At 43.3% G+C, this 17,803-nt stretch overlaps 1 protein-coding gene across 1 annotated transcript in view; it reads right to left on the bottom strand.

The window, feature by feature from the left end:
• Window positions 1-17,803, bottom strand: part of Mical (Molecule interacting with CasL) — a 105,353-nt gene that overhangs the window by 31,787 nt on the left and 55,763 nt on the right. The window contains exons 14-17 of the mRNA XM_050191147.3: window positions 13,695-13,975; window positions 10,883-11,100; window positions 8,611-8,852; window positions 5,584-5,715 (exon numbers count right to left, since the gene is read on the bottom strand). Of these exons, the coding sequence (XP_050047104.1) occupies window positions 5,584-5,715; window positions 8,611-8,852; window positions 10,883-11,100; window positions 13,695-13,975 (873 nt within the window). The remainder of the gene's footprint in view (window positions 1-5,583; window positions 5,716-8,610; window positions 8,853-10,882; window positions 11,101-13,694; window positions 13,976-17,803) is intronic.

The raw sequence follows: 17,803 nt of genomic DNA, 5'->3' as shown, positions 1-17,803 counted from the left end.
GAGAGCAGTGAAGAGTGTAAGATGCAATTGTGCAAGAAAGCAATAGCCTTCTGACAAGTTATGATTTGCTAATACAATCTTCACCATATTTTTTTTTAAGGAGAAGAACCACTTTACTTTCCTGGCAGCAATCTGCACCAAATATTCAAGAAATTAGCCAGCTATGAACTAGGGGGTTACGAGGAGCACACAATTTTTGCCTTGCAGTATGGCTTCGCAGCAATGCAGCGTGCGCTGCGGTGAAGCCATGTTGCACTTCAATAGAGGAAGAGCTACGAAGGCTACAGTATTGACTGAACATTACAAAACGAGGTTGCTTCTGGAGCCTTCTGTTGCTGCAATAATTGTGCATGGTGGCATTTGTAAAGGTCTGAGCACTGTTGCGTGCAGTTATTTGTATGTTCTATACATGCGGATGCTTTTCTTTTTTTCCTCCTTTTTCCAAAGGTTCTAAATTGAGTGTTTATGCGCACGTAATTGTAGCAACGTTACATGTCTTACTGGAAGTCGAAGTTCAAATAAAACATAGAAGAAACACAAAAATTGAGTTTCTTGTTGGCAAGTGTAAAAGTTTGGAATTCAAGAATCCTGAAATATAACTGCTGCACGTACAACTGCAATCTATATATTTCGATACCAAGATGCGAATTTCGGCACTGCGAACCTTTTCTAGCTAGCAGTGGCGGAGGACATCATTATTAATTTTTTTAATATTATGCATATTAATGTTGTCATTTAATGAAAAAAATGGTCTTGGCCAGTCTCATCATTTAGTAAAGGTAGCTGCAGTGACAATTAAATGCAGTTGCAATTACGGTAGTCGCAATTAAATGCAAGGTGTTAAACTAGCTGAAGATAGAATGTTGCAGTATAACCATTACTAAAACACCCATAAGTATAACAAGAATGGCACTATCAAAAGCATCCTACATTATACGAAACAACAAATGATCAATATATTGTAGAGGTGAGCGAATAGTGATTTCTGAGACCAAGTCGAATACGAATCAAATATTGCCAGAAGGGAGTCAAATCGAATCAAATATCGAATACCTTTTAAATAGTTTTCGAATAATTATCAACTGTTACCACAATTAATATAAAACAATGCTCACATCCCAGTATGTAAGTATGTATGTATGTAAGTACAAATGGAGCGTTATAAAGAAACAAGTAGTTTCTTCGCATGCAGAGGGCTCTTCAGAGTACAAATGATCGCTGTACAACCTGAAAAGTATGGTTACCTAAGTGACGTAGCCTGCTACACAGTGTAAGTTCTCAAGTTTTAGTATGTCTATACTATGCCCACGGGGGTGAACATTTACTGTACTTCTGCTCTCACTTTTGCTTTAATTGTATGTTTATTTGAGCACAGTTGTCATTTTAGAATATTTGAAAAGTATTAAAAAAATATTGGCATTTACGAATAGTGACTACTTGATTTGAAGACGGAATTGAATAGGGACACTATTTGATTGGTTATTCAAAAGTTTCGAATATTCGCATGCACCTGTAATTTTGTCATGGCCAATATATTGACTAGATGAATAATAATAATAATAATAATAATAATAATAATAAAAATAATAATAATTTGAGTCACACTTTGGTTGTAAAATATTAGGAGCCTTTGAAGCAAAATTCCAATTTATGTTTTTTGTTCAGTGACAGGGAACCTGAATTCGCACTATGCTAAACAGCACACCCTCTAGGCAATTGCAGTATAAATGAAATTCAACTTAGTTGCAGAGTTTCAAAATTTTTGACATTTCTTTGTTGCTTTTCTTTTTGGGAGACAATTGCGGGCAGCAGCAGCTGTGGCTGTGCAAAAATTGTTTCACTAGAATGTCACTGTCAGTATAAAGCAACATCTCCTCATGGCAAACATCCTCCTTTCACAAAACACTTTAGCATAAGCCACAAGTTAATTGTATTTGTAAATGCCACATATTTAATATGTGGCATATGTAACATATTTAATATGTTACACATATTTCAGCAAGTTAACTTTATTAGTGTTTAGAAGAAAGACTTTATCTTGTTTGCTCTATCTCCGAACCTAACCACAATGATACAAGTTCACATGTTTAAAGAACTCTTAAATTGTAGTATTACCTTCCGTAAAGACGCATCTCGGTGTGCTAACTTGGCAACCACTTCAGTGCAACGACTCATACAGCTTTTTCCAACCAAACATATTATAGATGAAATAAACTTAAAGGTTGCCTCCCTACAAGCTTTTGCCAACACCAAAATGGCAAGTGGCAATTGAAAACAGGGTGTGCTATGCTAAAACTAAAGCTATAGCTTCTTTAACAGACCGCAAAGAAAAGTCAAGTAAGGGTGCCTTCTTTTAGATGCTCTTGTTAAATCGCCACTGCAGCAGCATGACCACAAGGTGGTGACTAGTAAAGAAAAGCTGTGGTATGCTAGAACTAAAAGTTTAGCTTTTCAATCTAACATACTAGGAAGAAAACCAAAGGAAGTATGCCTTCTTTTAGCCGAGCTATCTTGCAGTAGTATGAATGTACGAGTAGTTGGCTAGTGAAAACAAGTACGACATGCATGCTAAAGCAATCTCTACAGTGCCACCAGGCTAAAGTTAGGAAACGGTGCATGCTTTGAGCTGCTGCTCGGAGGGATCGCGCTCTAGTGTGGGGCAGGGCGCGATGGGTGCACCCGAAAGGTAGTTCATGCAAGCTGCAAGAAAACGGAAGAGGAAGAAGAAGAAAAGAAAGAAACAAAGGCACACGTGAACACAAATGGCACTGAACGAGGAACGAGTTGCACACGAACGAGGTGCAACAACTGAAAAAGAAAGAGCGAAAAAAAAAGAGAGAGAATTTCGTGGTAAGAGAGGGAAATGACAAGTTGTTACCATTTTCGTAAAACAAAATATGCCATTTCATTTGAGATGAAGAGAACTGAAGAAAACTTGTCGTGGTGGTCCAAGAATGGGAAGGTGGGACTCAAGATTGGCAGGATGAGATTTGCACTCCACCTTATAGTGGTTTGGTTGCGTACTCCATTTTTATACGCATGTCATGTTTCAGTGAATTTTTCCAGCAAGAAAGTGAGCATTAGAATAAAGTTAATACAATTAGTGGCAGTCTCATAGAGTAATGCGCTTACGCAAGAAAAGTATTGCGAATAAGGCCCCATTGGTTCTGTTGTGAATGAAATTATTTACAATGAATCCCTTACAACTTAGGGCCAAAAGAAAGCTGAGCTGAAGCGGTTATGCAATTTGAAAGGTTAGGCTTATGCCTGACCTTTCAGACCATGAATTCAAAGCATTATATCATAAGTTAACATTGATGAGTCACAATCATCATGAATAAATAATAAGCCAGAGGAACTATGCCAGAAGTAGGAAGGAAGCAGTTTGGCCCCGACTTATTGACAGGGAAGCTTGTTTTTCATCCGGAAATTAACTAGTTCTCTTGTTGAAATGGTGGTGCTGAATTGAGGCATTTTCCCACCCGAGTTCTTCTACAGTTCCACCTTCAAACACAGCTATACAGCTACAAAGCACTTCATTATTATACATCAGCAATAAATACTTACATAAGCTGCCAAGTGAAGCAGTTTCTCTGTCATTTTTGAAAAGCAATGCCTTATTTATCACACTGCTTTCCTTGTGCAAAAAAAAAAAAATCTATTTTGCATTTTTATGTCAAATAACATTTTTTATTGTGGCAAGCTTTCACTGGCAGATGTACCTTTCGAGTTTTTAGCGCTGGACACAAGTCACCTATGTAAGTACTTAAAAACAAATACTTAGAATAAAATTTCTAGATGGAAAGAACATTCTTCAGTTAAATCTAATTTAAACAGCCTAATGTTGTATAGCATGGTGGATGCAAGGAAATAACACTTGAAAACAAATTGATACTAACCCTCAAAGCAAACAGTGGCAACTAACATAGTTTGGAAACAGTAGGTATACTTACTTGTACAGCCAGTTATCGAAACCCTCAGCACACATTTCTTTAAATGTAGCTATCTCAAGTTGCTATCATTGTAGCAAATTTCGATCACTTGCCATTTATATCTCATTTACCACCCAACAGCGTTAGGACTACTTTCAGGATGACAAGGAGTATTGGAGGTTAATGCCGAAATGAACCGTGCTGCTCTACCAAATGAGAAGGCATGTGTTATACGATATGAGGGCGACTGTTCATGTAAGATTTACTGAATGGCACAGTACTTGCTAAAAATCTGTGCCCTTGACTTTCACACCTATTTTCACCATCAACTGCTAAGATAGCTCACCATCAACATTTACTTATAGGCCAAGTGCAACGAAATTTTGGACTGTGCAAAAAAGTCTAGTGTCAGATTGTGTAGATAAAGCAGCCTTCACGCAAAATGTTACGTTTGAAATATGAGTGTACCCGTCATGAAATGTCGCAAAGATAGAAGTTTTTGATAATGAAACCAAAAGGATGCCAACATTACCACTACCAGTGAAAGACGCAGAACTCGGTACATTGAGAATCGGTATCTGCAGGGGCATGTAAATGCAACAAAGACGTACGAGATTCAATGCATGCGTGACCTCAGAGGTTGGGTTGTTTTCGAGGTGCGCTAACGATCTTGAAGGCCGTGCTCTGGTATCTGCGAACATCTGCTAGCCACCTTAGCGTTGTACTCTAAGGCATTATCTAAAGGCTGGTACTTTTAAGATCAGACGCTTAGGAGCCCTGCAGCTTTGCTGACGTAGCTCCCATGGCACATACTACTTATCTACATCGGAATCTTGGTGATACGACTCTGAATTATACATTTTTTGGGATAATACGTTCCTTTTTCTTTCCCCGGCCAACATGCCATGGGAGCAATGTATTTTTATAAGGTTACTGCGATCTTTCATCTGAAATTTGATTATACAAATGCAGAAGTGGGCTTTTACTGGTATTTCTAGAGCTCATAGCTTAAGATTCCAGTGCACTAGCTTAAATGACATTCCAATAACTCACAAACATGTTAAGCGCCAGGCACATCGGAGGAAGAACGCATGCGGCGTGCTGCTGGCTGTAAAACGATGCTGTGGCAGTCCGGCCACACTGACTGGTGGTGCGCCGATGATCAGTTGAGCGAGAGAATGGCAACTTCTTTTTTTAACTTCCGGAATAACTTCCTTACGAACATCGAAGAGGAGGAAGTTCAGCGCAAACTGATGAGCTATTTGAACGTTGCTAAATGAAAGTGCGTTGGCTGTGGTTCGTGTGGCATCGAGTGATGATGCTCCGCATAATGTGTTATGCAGGGCAGTATCATTTGATTGAATTTGTTACCGATTATGCCTATTTTCATACTTTTTGGAGCTCGCTTTGGATAATACGATTTTTGGATGATGTGTTTTATTTTCCGGTTCCCGTGAAGGTCGTATGGATGAGACTGCACTGTACAGCCAATTTAGCAAAAGTGAAATTTCGGTGCAGTTGGCCTTTGACATTCTTTTTGCTGTGTATGATTGTAGAAAGTTAGACGCAATGACATATCGACTAGCCTATATATATATATTTTCTTTTGTCCCTTAAGACCCAAATCGCTAAAATACATCCCGTGACTCACCATCAGAGAGCACTTCAGGAGGACTGTACTCCTCGTCGCTGTCAACATCGTGACTCGTTGCGTCTTCATCGCCAGTTTCAGTTTCCGTTTCATCTTCTTCATCTTCTTCTTCCTCTTCATCGTAGTCTTCTCCTGCACAGAACAGAACAAGAGGGTGTTGTTGTGGTGCATTGGAATTCAGCATGTTGAACAGTTTCGGTTTCATAGGCCAACTGGTACGCCCAAGGCGACTATGTCAAAGCGCTGATGGTGCTGCCTGGTTCCCTGTCTATAAATGCACCTGCATACGAGGCACAAACAGGAGCCAGTTCTACGTGGGTCTTGGATTGTGTGCCGTTCCTACTCCCCTGTCATCGACCGCCGCCTTCAGGCACGCTTGCCCTTGTTTTACGGCGGTGTCTCTGCCGCCAGTGATGAGGACGACAATTTCACAGCTGTGTCACAAGATGAACAGCCCTCAAAAACGATCATATTAATGCAAGTTTAAAATACTGTATTTACTCAATTTTAACGTGCCTTCGATTGTAATGTGCACCCGTTTCACGTTACCAAAAAAAGGGGGGGGGGGGGAAAAGAAAACCCGCCCTAGAATGTAACGTACACCCATTTCCAGTGACCTAAAAAAAGTAAAGTCCTTTACAGTACTGTGCACCTCATTCATTCATACAGAAATACGACTTTCTCTCATTTGGAAAAACAAATATTTACTCCTAATGCACTAAAGTTGAGATAAATAAAAAAAATCCCAGTTTCACCCGAAAAGATCGATTGAAACAGCAAATTAGTAGACAGCTATACGAAAAGTAAGGGTACTAGTTTTATCAGCCGTATAAACTTTTAAACATATGCTATTAACTAAATTAAGAAGCATGGTGTCACGTATGCACAAGCAAACATGAACATGTCTCACTCAATGATAGTGGAAACTCTTATCAAAATGCTGGAGTGAGAAAGTGCGGTAGCAGGAGCGAGCAATTGACCTTTGTGCAGCCTCTCACTTCAACACGAACTAAGCGGGAAGAACACAGCGCGGTGCGCCTAGATGCGTAGACTCTGTCTTCACTGCAGATCGCTTTCAAGATAGGGGCCGCACGGCTGCACCAGACACAGCAGCCATCGGAGTAGAACGCCTCTCCTGTTTGTGCCAGTCCTGCACGCCAGTTTCGGTAACTCCGAACGTCTGCGATGCGGCCCGACTTCCATCCATCACCGCACATGTGATCACTTTCCTTTCAATTGTGGCATCATGATGAACTTGGCCTGTCTTCGCAGTCGCCACTTCCATGCTAATAGAGCAAACGCAGAAAATGGTAAGATGGACGATGGACTAACCTAAGCACACATGCTACAGCACATGGAGGAAGCCATGGCAGCTAGGCTCGAAGCGCGTACGAGGCAGCCATATTGAAATGCCAATGGTGATAGGGTAACGCAGATTAAGGACTTGAATCTAATGCCTTGTACTTGAATCTTGTAGGAGCCTTGTACTTGAATCTAATGCGCATGCAATTTTTCGACCCGTTCTATCAGAATAAAGAAGTTTGTGTTAGATTCAAGAAATTACGGTAACAGCTGACTCTGGTTAAGAAAGCACTGACACATATCTTCAAAGATCAGGAACCACAGCACACATTTGTTATGACACTTAACAAGTGTGAAGGTTTTTATCAGACGCATTAATTTCATACTAGTACCAAATTTGATTTCGAAATGCCAAGCCTGGCGTCATTCACATTATTGTGATGTCATGACACAGCGCAAGATTAGCCAACTTTCTGCAGCAGTAAAGCTAGGCATGACGACATTGCCCATAAAAGAACAAACAAGCAGCATGCTGCACGCATTTATCCTGGCTGCGCTTACATGTGGCAGCTTATTGATTGCTGGAACAAAACAAGCCACTGTATCATGACGATTTCCCGGTGCCAAAATTCGTGATTGAGAACCCCCCCCAAAAAAAAAGACTCAATGCAGTTAAGATTCTTTTTTACCAGTTAGTGTATGACCCACCAGTAAGTCACCAGGGAGTTGCGCTCCTTCCTGTAATGGATGTGACGTCGGCACTAATGCATAAAATATGATCTATCTTGACAGGGATGGTGTCTCCACCTAGGCACGGTGAAGTGAAGTACTGCGTCACAACACTAACGAGCGCTGGCAGTGAGCGCTTCGGTAGTCTCGACGCAGTGGAGGCTCCAATGCAGTGTAGCCTGGCGTAGGCGGTGTAGGATTTCTGCTGAGGTGACGACGCGGTTTCCGACGCAGTTTCGCACCCGATTATTCTGTGACGCCTCGTCGCCTACAAGGTGCAGCTTCAACATGCATCAACAATGCTTACACACTGCCCGCTGCTTCGCTTGTGATCGCACTAATAAAACTGCTGTGCTAAGCGACGCAGAAAGGCAACAACGTTGACAGGCGAACCAACTTTCGTCCGGCGAGTGACAGATACGCCAGCATAAAGCGAAACGCATTCACGCGTTCTTGGTGCATGCTGTGAACTCTGCTGCTCCTGAAGCTGAGCATGTCGCAACTCAACCAACCCAAAACACTACGGAGCTGAAGCAAAATGCTCGCACCTTCACCCAAGTGACTCGGCAGCAAGACGTTGCTTGCCAACAGGACGCCGCACACCAAGCAAACCTGCAATACAGTCGCCGACCCAGAAATCGTGCGCCTTTTGCTGCAGTGGACCATGAGTTTGTGAAGCGATTTACTAACAACTTGTTTGGTTTCGCTTGTATGGTTTGTGAATGCCTGTGTTTTATGGCGGATTTGCGCACTGCTCCAGCACATGCAATGAACGGCTTCTGTGCAATGAATGGCTTCTGCAAAGACTGCACCAAAGCCCTGTGCAGCAGCACAGCGGAGATAATTGCCATGACCCGCCCATGACCCATGTAGTAGTGAACATGTTAACCTGTCAATTTAGAATTTAGTGCTCATTTTAGGCTGGGTTACGGCATCAGGACAAAAAGCAAGAGTGACCAAAGGCAGCTGGCGTGATGGCCGTCATGAGCAACAAACCTTCTGTGCTTGTCTCCTCTTCATCCTCGTCGCTTTCTTCTTCGTCGTCTGCTCCGGGAGACTTTGTGGGGCTTCGGGGCAGCGCAACGCCATTGCCAACCTCCTCTTGAACGCCGGTGGCCACGTCCAGGGAAGAGGCGTGCTTGCGCTGCCAGGTCTCGGCCATGTGCCGCGTGTCGTCCAGATTCAACGAGTGCTCGATCTCCTCCACTAGGCTCTCCGAGTCGGAGCCCTCATCAGAGCTGCAAGTTAAGAGAGAAGAGCCTTTAAAGAGATGCTACAGCAATAATTCTGGCAGAGATCATCTCGGGATGACTGCCCATGTTAATGCGATTAGCACTGAAGAAATTTGGGGATGCACCGTATTGCCACTGCTGAAACGCTTGATGTATGAGGTGTCTCTCGCTTTCCTCTGAACACGTTGTGCCATCTGGCATGGCACGTGTCCGAATAGCATGCATGACGCGGGCTCGATTCTACCCAGCACCGAAAAAATGGTAAAGGATTTTTTTTTTGTCATAGTAGCACGTACCTAGTGGGACATTACCCGGTGAACCAAGTTGTCGTGAAACAGGTTAGACACAAACAGACGAACCGGAAAGTAAGTGGGTAAAGCTCTTAAAGAATACTAACTTCATTAACACTAAATCAATGTAGACTAATGAAGTATTCTTCCAAAAACTGTAGTTTGATTGTTTTTGTGTTAAAAGGTTGATTACTTAGAAGAAAGAATTAAGGAAAAATTTCCATTTCTTTTTTTATTTTGTGCCAACGCTGCAGCACTGGTATATCAGTGTCACGTAGTTGATTTCAAAGTATGTCCTCGTACTTGGGAAGTTGTGGCGCAGTAGAAGTTCTCAAAACTTGCTATGCTCAGTGTTTGGCTCTTTTATGATACAACATAGCCTATCTATATTAATAATGAATTGACTAAGCAGAAGTAGACCCTGTCAAAATTCATGACATTATAGATTTTGACAGCTTCGAAGTGGTGTCAGCACCAACCTTTCATTTTTATGTGTTTTTCTAGCTTTGCAAGCCTCCTCCCACAGCAAGACCGGCATTTTTCGGTATTGTAGAAATGCAATTTACTAATAGAGAGAAGTTATTTTTCTCTTAAGTGAACCTTTAAAAGCCAACTGCAGTGAAAAAAGGTTGCATTATGCAAAATAAAAAAATGTTAGCAGCGACAGTGTATAGCTACAGAGAAGGCTCAGTGCAAGAATTTGTGTGTGAAATGTGAACAGGTGCATTAGAAAAAGCTGGCACAAGTCCATGTTTTGCACAATAAAACTGGAGGAAGCCCGTAATTACAGCCTGCAACAAGTTACACAAAACCCAGACTTGGTTTTACTAGAACTGATGAGCACGCTCGCTGCTTCACACACACAGTGTACGATGCATGATGCATTTGGCTGCACTTCCTAGACATTTTGCATATTTTGAGGGCAAGAAATATTGCAACAGCTCGCACTGCACCACATGTAATTCTGTGTTAACAGCACGCTGGTGAAGCCTTTGTGGTGCAATTAAAACAGACACAAACAACAGAGGACCGGCTACCACAGTCGCTGCATTCACAAACTGGTTTATTGCAGTCCCTCAGCCGACAAAAAGCACAGCATTAATGCACATGTGTACAGGGTTTAACATGGCAAAGAAAAAGAAAAAGAAAAACTAATCTTGCTTAAAAGTAAACAGATATATATGGGTCGCTGACCCAATTCGTGCTTTGCTTCTCGACATGGAAAGCCTACAAAAGTTTGCGTGCAGCAGTTTCTTTGGTTCTGCCGGGAACCAAAACTTGCTCGCTGTTACACCAGGAAAGTTAGAAATTTGAGCAATATTTGTGGTTACGAGCCTCACCAGACGAGCATGAAGCGCCTACAGCTACTGTGCCTCGACTAGAATTATTTTTAAGAGTCTACTGGTTCGATAAACACTCTGATTTCTTTGACACATGGAAATAGAATGCTGAAGTGTAATTTTGCAGCCAAAATATAAAAAAGAATATTTTTAAAGGGAAAAAGGAATTTTTCAACCTGCATCCCTCATTGGGCATATTACATATGTCTACATGTTTTTTGTCTGCTTCTAAACAACACAACTACACCTAGACCAATACCCAACCTCTCTCTTAATAACTACAGGGGAGAGGAAACAAAACAAAGCCCATGAGAGCAAAGGAATATGGTCAGACCGAGTTTGTGGTCCAAATGGTGTAACCCAACCCAACAACCTAAGCAGCTTTACACTAATGACTGCATAGTACCTGTAGTCCGAGTACTCGTCGTCGCTGGTAGGCACTTCGACAGCACCAAGGTTCTTCTGGGCAAGCTCCTCCTCCTCAAGCTCACTCGTGAGCAGCTCGTCCTCAGAGAGCAGCTCCAGCGTGTTCTCAAACTCCACCCGTTCGGGCGTGCTGTCCACGTCCACCAGGGTGGCCATTTCTTCAGCCGACAGCTGGCGTGGAGTCTTGTAAGTCTTGGGCTGCATGTATGTGCAGCCCCAAAACAAGGGCAGGGGGGGAGAAAAAAAAAAGAGAGAAAGAAGGAGAGTTTTTCATCATTACGCTGCTCTCCAGTGTCTTGCGAGTCAACAGTTCACTCGCATCAGTTAAGGCTCCTTCACAAATTTTTTTTTTTGTATTAGGAGTTTACGTAGTTGAGTAGGGTAGGGTCAAAAACCAGAGTTATCCACACAATGGATGGCTGAGGAAATGCCACATACCACTCCGGTTTACAGCCCACCCCTTCTGAGTGACTTGGCCATTAGCATAGTCGATATGTTCAAAGTTTCAGATTCTTTTCCTGCCCAAAATCCTCAGGTGTTCCCTTATTATGTGGAGAAATATTACAAGAAAAAGTGAAAAAGGAGTTGAGAAAACTGCTTTTTTTTCTAGTATGCTGTCGAAAAAAATAGGGTAGAAAATCAGGCGTTGGGAGGTGCAATCACACCACAAGCTGCAGCACTTTTCGTTGACGCAACGCCATCATTTTGGAATTGTCGCAAAGAGGAGAGATCAAAGATTCAGACAGCCGCAGCGCTGTATTTTGGCAAGCAAAAATAGAGACAACAGAAGCAAGCGAACCTAAGAAAAACTAGATTTGTGATTTGCTACTGCTGCCATGTGAACAAAGGGCGCAATGCAGATTTGAATCACCAGCACGTGTTTTGGTTAGTTGCATGTGTAACCTCCCCCATCACAAAATGTGCACAAGTATATATGTTGAAATCTGCAAGGTGGAGGAAGTGTCACGAAAAGTGGAATGACCCTTTTTGCTATTATGTTATTTTGACCACCTGAGGTTTACAACAAACCTTATAAGTAGTGTTTTTGCATTAAGCTCCTACAGAAGTGCAGCCACGGTGGCTGGGCATCAAAACCATGGCCTCATGATCAGCAACAGGATGTCGAAGCCATTGAGCAACCACAGCAGGTACAGTTAGCATCAAAAGTTTACAGGCCGCATGATCTGAGAAAAACCTGAACGTTTTCGCAGCCTAGGCAGACAGCTTGGTATTGAGATTTCCAGTCCTTGGTCTTAATTTGCCACAAAGCAGTGAGCAAGTTACCTTCAGAGAGCATGGAGCCACCACGGTAACTTGAGTCTGTGGAATGCCATGTAAAGATTCCTGGTATTATCACCATGCCCACAACAGCTGTGGCATAGACTCGGTCCTTAGTGCTCGAACAATTAGATAAGATGCATCGACACCACTTACAAGCATTCACCGATGGCGCTGTTTACGTGGAACGAGATGCTATCACATCGTTTTTCGTGATACCGTCGCTGGGAGCCTCATGGGCTGCCCAACTTGAGTGGCTTGTTTCTACAACGGTAGGCGACAGTATCGCAATTGAAGTTGCCTTGCGGAAACTGATATCTTGCCCAGTACAATTGACAGTGATATTATCGAACTGCAAGCCAGCACTCCAGCTACTGCAGCGAGGATATCTGCAAGACAAGTGCCGATTGCGGTCTTTATGTAGCCTTAAGCAGCCATGCAATTAAGGTTTTCCTCTAGGCTTTTAGTGACTTCCACCACTCCTCGGCGTATCCAAAAATGAAGATGCTGACAGTTTTGCATACCAAGCAGGAACCTACAGGCAGTTGATGAGAGTACTTCAATAAATCCAGCAAATACTATCAAAGACGACCACCGTGAACAACTTTCTCTCCTTGTGGTCCCCACCGTACCAGTCCTTCATGACCAAGGGACTCAGCCATCAGAAGCCTCCTTAGTACGAAGTATTCACACGCGGCCAGCACGTTCGCGACCCTCACCATCATGTTCGTTCTGTTATGCTGATGGCAATACAAAACATTACTTCTTGAAAGTCCAGAATTTGTGGAAGGGCGCAAGGCTCTTCTTGAGGGAATGGAACACAGAGTAGCTCTGTGTGCTACCGTGGAAGGCTTAATCTTCCTGCAAAGACACTGAAATTTCAGGAGAGAAGGGTCACCTGGAGTTCCTTAATTATACTGATTTATTCAGTGAGCGGTAACATTTGGCAAGTAATGATAAACATCAACCATTTCATGCAGTAGATATTCTCACTGGGTACGAGTTGAACTTGGTGTAGTGGTAGCATTCCACACCTGCTCCTTATAATCACTTTGATATGTCTTGGTAATGTTAGACCCGCTCACGCTGCAATCAACTCTGTGGCATTTTTATCCCCACACTTTGAAAAGGAAACACTTGAGGGAAAGAATTGCTGGCATGCCTCCGCCAGGCTAGATCTGCCCATAGCTAGCACCATCATTCTCCTCCTTCCAGCCTGTACTTGTATGCGTAAACAACATAGTGTTGTACAGTTTTACTTGCTACCATTGGCAAACTATTAGGAAATTCAATGTTTTCTCATATCTCATGGCCCGTAAACTTCCAACATGAAATGTACGCAATGAACTGCAGTGTGATCAGCGCTGCTGGATTTTTCATTTGCTACTTGCCAACCTCCTAACTGCACCAGTTTGCTTTAGGCCATACAGATCCTTCACTGCGTCTGATCAACTAGCCCAAACCAACCAAACCAACTAAACCAAAGAGGGATCAGAGCTGTCTACTTAGCTCACCTGAAATGTTACGACACCAGCATCAGTTCCTGCCGGAGGCGACCGGACTTCCTCCATCTTTGTGGGGTCCTCCATGCCCTCCCCAGCTCCACCGTGGGGAGGGGACGGGCTACGCCTTCGGTGCAGTGCTGTGTTGGTGTCCTCGGCGTTGGCCGGCTTGGCGGGCATCAGTGATGGGGGCTCGGGATTGGCTGACAGGAAGGCCTGCTTGCGCTTCATCATCTCCTGCCATCGCTGGCTTGGCCTCTCCATGCGGAAATGCGCCGTGCAGTAGAACTTGCCTGCGAGCCAGCGTTTGGCAAATGGTGCTCAAATTTGCGCACTGTACTGTGCCATGGCAAACAAATGTGCAGAACCAACAAAGCAACTTCTGGTAGCCTTGCTGTGACAGCAGCGTTTGATAACTTGCAATTAGGGCACACAGCAAACAAAGGAAAAGGAGTGGGGCATGGAGTGGAGGTGGGAGGTCAAGCATCCATCAATTGAGCATGCGTGTTCACCAAGCAAGATGAGACAGCACAAGATGTCCCGTAGAATACAGCACGGCCTTTCCTCGCATTTCGCACATCTCGGCAGTGAATGCGTCCCATGCATGAACTGTCATGCACAGCCTGGATGTCATACAGCAGAGCTTAAGCATCAAGACATTCAACCACAGTTTGCAGCTAGGATGACATGATGGGTTATCGAAGTGATACATCATACACTACACATCCTTATTTAAGCGAATTTGAAAAATTTTGGCGTGCATGTGAGCCCATGAATATGTTTGACTGAGTAGTACACCGAAACCTGTCACACATGTTGTCTCGTGGCATAATGCACCAGCTTGTAGTCCTTTGCAAGCCAAGCAAGGCACGTGGTACTTGGTACTCAATCTCTGTAAAGGCAAGCCCATGATTTTCTACTGTGACAACAATCCCACAATGGCTGTGTGCTAGGCGCATGCTTAAAGCGGACCTGAAGGAGGCCATTGAGTACATGTTCAATATGTTTCAATTAATGCACTTTATTGTTGCAGTACTAGTCTTCATGCTGACTTTAAGTTGCCTGGGCGAGAGTAATGTCTTCATCATCATCCTCATCATCAGCCTGGTTACGCTCACTGCAGGGCAAAGGCCTCTCCCATACTTCTCCAACAACCTCGGTCATGTACTAATTGTGGCCATGCCGTCCCTGCAAACTTCTTAATCTCATCCGCCCACCTAACTTTCTGCCACCCCCTGCTACGCTTCCCTTCCCTTGGAATCCAGTCCGTAACCCTTAATGACCATCGGTTATCTTCCCTCCTCATTACATGTCCTGCCCATGCCCATTTCTTTTTCTTGATTTCAACTAAGATGTCATTAACTCGCGTTTGTTCCCTCACCCAATCTGCTCTTTTCTTATCCCTTAACGTTGCACTTATCATTCTTCTTTCCATAGCTCGTTGCGTCGTCCTCAATTTAAGTAGAACCCTTTTCCTAAGCCTCCAGGTTTCGTAAGCCCCAGACACAGCTATTATACACTTTTCTCTTGAGGCATAATGGCAACCTGCTGTTCATGATCTGAGAATGCCTGCCAAACGCACCCCAGCCCATTCTTATTCTTCTGATTATTTCCGTCTCATGATCCGGATTCCCCTTAGTAATGTCTTGGTTCTATTCCAATGTGATTTCATCTTATGGTACAAGGAGCAGATCACCTACGTTATCATCAAGTTCGGCAGTGGATGATAAAAAAGAACAGAAGAGAGCAAAAGTAATTCTTACATTACACCAGCTCTGGTGTAAAGTGACGCTAATACCAGCGCTGCATTTTTTTTAGCAACATTTTTTCAGTTCTATTCCTTTTGGGCTTTTCCTGCTTCATCAGTGGTCACAGTAATGCTCCACTCAATGTTATCAATCGGATCAGCTAGCCATGAACAGATGACAAGGGTAGCATAGAATCGACCAGAAGGCATTGCTACAAAATCACGGCCTAAGTCAGTCAAAGGAGCTGCGTCAATTACAGTCTAGCCAACTTAAAACAGCCCTCTTTTGCGAAATCTAGCACACAAAGAACAGTTTGTTTCTCGTCAAAGAAAAAAATCTTGCATAAAGGACACAAAGGGTGTTCCACACATAATGAATTGTTGCCACACCAGTTTAGTCAGAATGAATGAGAAGCAACACACACAGGAAGCCTTGCTACCAAACACACCCAGAGTTTGGAAGTAAAAATTGTTAGACACACGCAGGGGAGAGTGCTAGTCAAGATGTTTGGGGTTGTTCTTCAAATTCGAGGTGGCCTACCTGGTGTGGCTGACGTTTCAGTGCCTACTGCCTCCTGAGGAACCGTTTGGCCGTCTGCACACATTAGACTTCATTTTTTTTTTTTTTTGCTGCCTCCGAAGCAGCCTCCAGTTATTTCGCTTGCTCTTTTATTAATTTTCAAAGTGGTTTTCAAAGGCAATGTCGGCTCCTTGTGGCTGGTGGCATTACTGGCTGCTGCCTTTTCCTTTGTATGCCAAGATTCAAGATTTTGGAGGTAGCTTCAACTTAACGGTAAAGTTTTAAATTCAAGTCGTACCACTGACCAATCCCACCACATACTGCATTGATGAGCTTTGTATGCCATCTCAGCTACGGTGCATCTTTGCATCTGAAATCATGCACAGTTGCAGACCCATAACTACGCCTCGACAGGGACTGCCTTAAAGTCGGAGTATTTGGGAGTCCAAAATACTGCCAGAAAATAAGTGGTGCTTTTCATAAGTTGCAAAAGAAAAAAAAGTTTGTCAATGTGTTGCAGTGCGCACATACGCTTGCTTATGACCTAGTCAGTGTGTATTTGGATCATTTTCATGTTACTAAAACAGATGGAAGTGTAGTCAATGCGTGGCACCGAATTTATATCCCCTGGCGACTTAAACAGAGGTTGCTCCAATAGCTGAGTGATCGCGGGTTTCTTAGCAATGGTCATTGTCTAGCATTTCCTGCACATTACTGCCCTTGTTGGCGCAGACATAGATGGCGAAGTTGGCACCAGCTGCATGATGATTTTGAATGACAAAAATTAGTCGCCTGGGGTTGTGTTGCTATTTAACATGAACAACAAATGCTGGGCTCGTGCAACTCTCATCGCTTGCCGACAGAGTGCAAATTCAGCCTTTACAGTGGTTAGTGGCTTGGCTTGGATGGTCCCATGAATTGGCCGTGGCCAGTGACTACTGGATCAACTAGGTATCAGTAGTCACTGATTTTCAAGAGGCACCAGCGATATATGGCTGGCAAACATACCAGCAATGCATCAAAAAAGAAAAAAGCACTTTTTCTCCTAAATTTGGAGGCCAAATTGGCACGTGGTCGGGCAGGAAGAGTCTGAATTACTGAACGCTATGCTGCAAGGTGATCAAAATTTCTACTGTCCTTATATAGGGTGTCCCAGCTAACGTTAGTCAAGCTGCTAAAAAAGTAATAATAAAAAAAAACAAGGTGCATGATACAATTTTAAGACACATGGTCTTTGGTTGTCAAACCTTTGACAACTGAACACTATAGGTGTTTCAACTGTACCTTGCACCATGTTTTTTAAATATATATATTTTTTTCGTTGAGCAGCTTGGCTAATGTTAGCAGGAACACATGGTAGATTAAGTCTACGGGGCCAGCATTGGTGTCGCGAAACTTTGTGAATAATTGGGCAAGTCTAAATTATCCGTTGGTAACTGTGTATACTTGGACTGCTGAGAAATGTGGTGAATTGATACTAGTTTGCAATTCCTCGCAGTAAATGTGCTATATGCTATTCTTGAGGTTCAAGTAGTGTCCCTGCACAATCCACCAGTTTGCATGTTATGAGTGTAACGTGAGACAGCACACGGGTGTGCGAACTGGTGCATGCTGCGCCTGGTGCTTGAATCCTCCACCGGATGGCATCGCACACATCAATGCCAGCAGCCAATGCTACATATCTTTGGCAAGCTTACAATGCTCTAGCGACATCTAAGTCTCTAATACCATCCAGCAACAACATGTGAGGCTGTGATATGCACTGGAGTAGCTGCCGTTGGCAATGAAACAAAAACTGTCTCTATGCCACAAGCATTCACAAAACAATTAACACTTCTCCGGTGCCACTATGGG

Source organism: Dermacentor andersoni, chromosome 10, assembly GCF_023375885.2.
Source record: "Dermacentor andersoni chromosome 10, qqDerAnde1_hic_scaffold, whole genome shotgun sequence".
In the NCBI taxonomy this organism is placed as follows: Eukaryota; Metazoa; Arthropoda; class Arachnida; order Ixodida; family Ixodidae; genus Dermacentor; species Dermacentor andersoni.
The sequence above is the reverse complement of the archived record's forward strand: the minus strand, read 5'-3'. Positions and strand labels throughout refer to the sequence as shown.